The sequence below is a fragment of the Saccostrea echinata genome, unplaced genomic scaffold, assembly GCF_033153115.1.
Source record: "Saccostrea echinata isolate AGI-Se365-2 ecotype Australia unplaced genomic scaffold, CSIRO_AGI_Sech_v1 ptg000012l, whole genome shotgun sequence".
Lineage (NCBI taxonomy): Eukaryota > Metazoa > Mollusca > Bivalvia > Ostreida > Ostreidae > Saccostrea > Saccostrea echinata.
Window position 1 is genome coordinate 21,620,859 of NW_026889761.1, and position 2,969 is coordinate 21,623,827.

Below are 2,969 nucleotides of genomic sequence, written 5' to 3' on the forward strand. Positions count from 1 at the left end.
AAAAAATCATATTTGAAAATGAAATGATTTGATATGCATGCATAGTGATATATGTATATATACAAAAATTGATAGGAGCGCGAGAAAGTTAACGCCTTAATTTGCACTGACATTGGTCAAGACAAATATGCTTTTTCTGTCTCATTTATTCAGTAATACATTTAGCTAAAAAAATCTTTAGATTTGACCCAGTTTGCGCATGTTTCAACTTTATATTACTTAGAACTCTTGATGGGGGGGGGGGGGGCGTTACAAGTTTATTCTCTCTATCTTTTCCTGATTTGGGCGCTATCTACTGACAAAAATCACCCTTTACATAGGCCTAAATGGGTTTTCCACAATCTTTGAGTATAATCACAATTTCAAATTTTATTTTTAAACAGATGTTGCATGTTTATTTAATTAGTGTTTGTTTTGTCTTGATTAGGAATCGGAAGTGCCTCTGTAAGTTTCTGTTTGACTCTGTATTTCCGGCTGGTAACTTTAAAAACACGTTTAAACCGGTTTAAAGCTCCCAAAAAAGAAAACCGTTTCTTGTGGAATGCAAGTTTTCCTTCAAAGACGACTGCAATAATATTTTCAATTTCATTGTTAGAGAACAGACACCATGCGTGGTTCATCCCCATAAGCACTTCATTTATGTCGTCACCATCTTTCGGCATTGACAAGACCGCCAATACTGAGCGGCTTTTCTTAATATTCTCATACAGTTGGACGTCCCGTACATCGCCGATCTCTTCGTGAATTGGTGGAACAAAACACTTGTACCCATTGTGTTGAAGATACCGAAAAACGTCAAGTACATACTTGATAATATCTGAATTTGTGTCGTCAAAAAGAACATAAACATCATAGCAAAAATTTGTGTTCTTGTTTTTTGTAAAACGACTTTTGATTATGATGGCATCAAATCTGAAGACTTTGGCTATAACCATGGCCATCAAAGCTGTAGCGGGAAGAAGAAACAAAGCGAAAAATGTTTTGTCGAATTCGTTTTCTATACAACTGTCAAACGCTACCTCAGCACGAAGAATACCATTCGAATCTGTTCGACACAGTAGAGGATTTGAACTATTGACCTGTGACCCTAATCTCCAGGCCTTTATCCATTTTTCCTGACAGCTGCAGGGCACACTGTTTCGTCCAAACCAGACCTTACTTGCATCGATATCTGCAAATCCTCGTGTGAGTTTTGGTAGACTGTGGTCCGTGAGGTATAGATTTTCCAGACTTTTTAGCCTGGAGGGAACTTTGTCAGATATCTCTGTGACTTGATTCCCGGATAAGTCTAAGACAGTGATGTTTTTGAGATAGTTGACGGGCTCTACTTCTTTAATCGCGTTGTTGCTGCAGTTCAGTTCTATGTTGTAAATAGTTTCAGGAAGATATGATGGAAGACTTGTGAGATTTTGATTCGAACAGTCCACAATCATCCGATATCGACTAGGTTGTTCTATACAAGAACAGGAAGACGGACAAAATTTTTGTTTATGGCAAACGAACATGTCTAATAACGACGAGTCATTAAATACATTCAAAACATTGAACTTCTTCAGATGCTCCGGGGACGAACACGTATATAAATCGTCATCTAAATGATAAAATCTTTTAAATACCGCCATATCTCCACCCAGCAGCGCTCCTAAATTACAATCACAAGGGATGACTAGCTTCTTAAAGGTAAACCTGCCATTGAAGTCATACTTGTATATATTTCGAAGCGACGAAATGCTAGATCCAAATATTAACTGTACAGGGTGATGGTTAATGGTAGAATCAGCAAGTACAACTTCTCCACCACCATATTTGACCCCTGTTTGCAAAGTTTTTTCTTCTTTTATCACAAATGTTATATTGCAATCAACCATAGTGATGTTACAAAACGCCCTACGCTCAAAGTAAACATTAGATACATCATAAGATAAGAAAGTATTGTTTGATAAATCTGTGACAAAAATTTCTGTGCCCGCCGAATTGAATGTGTTTGGTCCAACAGTTTTTATGTTCGTATTGGTCAGAAAAAGAATACGTAAGTTAGGCATACCAGAAAATGTTTCATTGGATATGGCTGAAATCGAATTTTCACTTAAATCCAAAAAGTCAAGAAAATTCGTGCAATTAATTCCTTCAATACTTTGTATTCTGTTTCCTTTCAGCTTAAGAGTAACCAGGGTGTTGTTAAATTCACACAGATTGTCTGGTAACCTGCTCAGTCTTTCATATTCATGAATCACCCAATGGAAAGAAGAAGACGAGTCATTTCCAACAATATTTGATCTTCCAAACGAATTCACGTACTCAACAAACAAAGGGAAATAAGTAAGATTGGAATCGAGGTGCCAGATCGGTTTTCCCTCACAGGCGCAGCATCGGTCATAGAAGTGCGTGTCTCGGAGGAAACAAAAATCCGGACAGAGGACGTTTGGCTTTTCCGACCCGTTTTCCGACTTCCAGCTGTGAAAACCCGTCACGTTTGCTCCAGAAACAAATGAAACAATCTGAAGAACGAGAGTTACTTTTAAAATATCCATTGTATAAAATGATTGCAACACAAGCTTATGTCCTTCCCTCTGAACCTTTCATCCCTTGTCAGAAATGTAAAATGGAAAGTCCTATCAGAAGATTTTATGTGTGAAAGACTTCCGTCAACTTCCTCTTTAAAGTGTTTAATTTAAAAGAAAACTATTGTTGAAATGTTTTCATATTTACGTTTAGAGTATACTGTTCTATTAACCCGATCATGACCGGAGCCAGGTATAGATATCGCGTGAGCCAATCATTTTCGGCTTTTTTTAAAATGCATTAAATCGATTATAATGTTAAAGGTTGGTGGTTTTATTACATTTCAATACAATAGACACTTCGTCACTTACAGTTATTTCTTACTCAAAATGCTTGGTTAGTTTGCGTTGTAATGAATTTATGTCAATGTAAATGATATAAATTAATGAATTTTTGTCAATGTAAAT

General features: G+C 36.6%; 1 protein-coding gene across 1 annotated transcript; it reads right to left on the reverse strand.

Moving 5' to 3' along the window:
* Positions 1-398: 398 nt before the first annotated feature.
* Positions 399-2,531, reverse strand: LOC133185128 (protein toll-like). The gene has a single exon (XM_061320187.1). The coding sequence runs from the start codon at positions 2,529-2,531 to the stop codon at positions 399-401; it is 2,133 nt and encodes a 710-aa protein (XP_061176171.1).
* Between the last annotated feature and the right edge of the window lie 438 nt (positions 2,532-2,969).

Coding starts and splice junctions, on each gene's coding strand:
- LOC133185128 (XM_061320187.1), bottom strand. CDS start 2,531: ATGGATATTTTAAAAGTAACTCTCGTTCTTCAGATTGTTTCATTTGTT.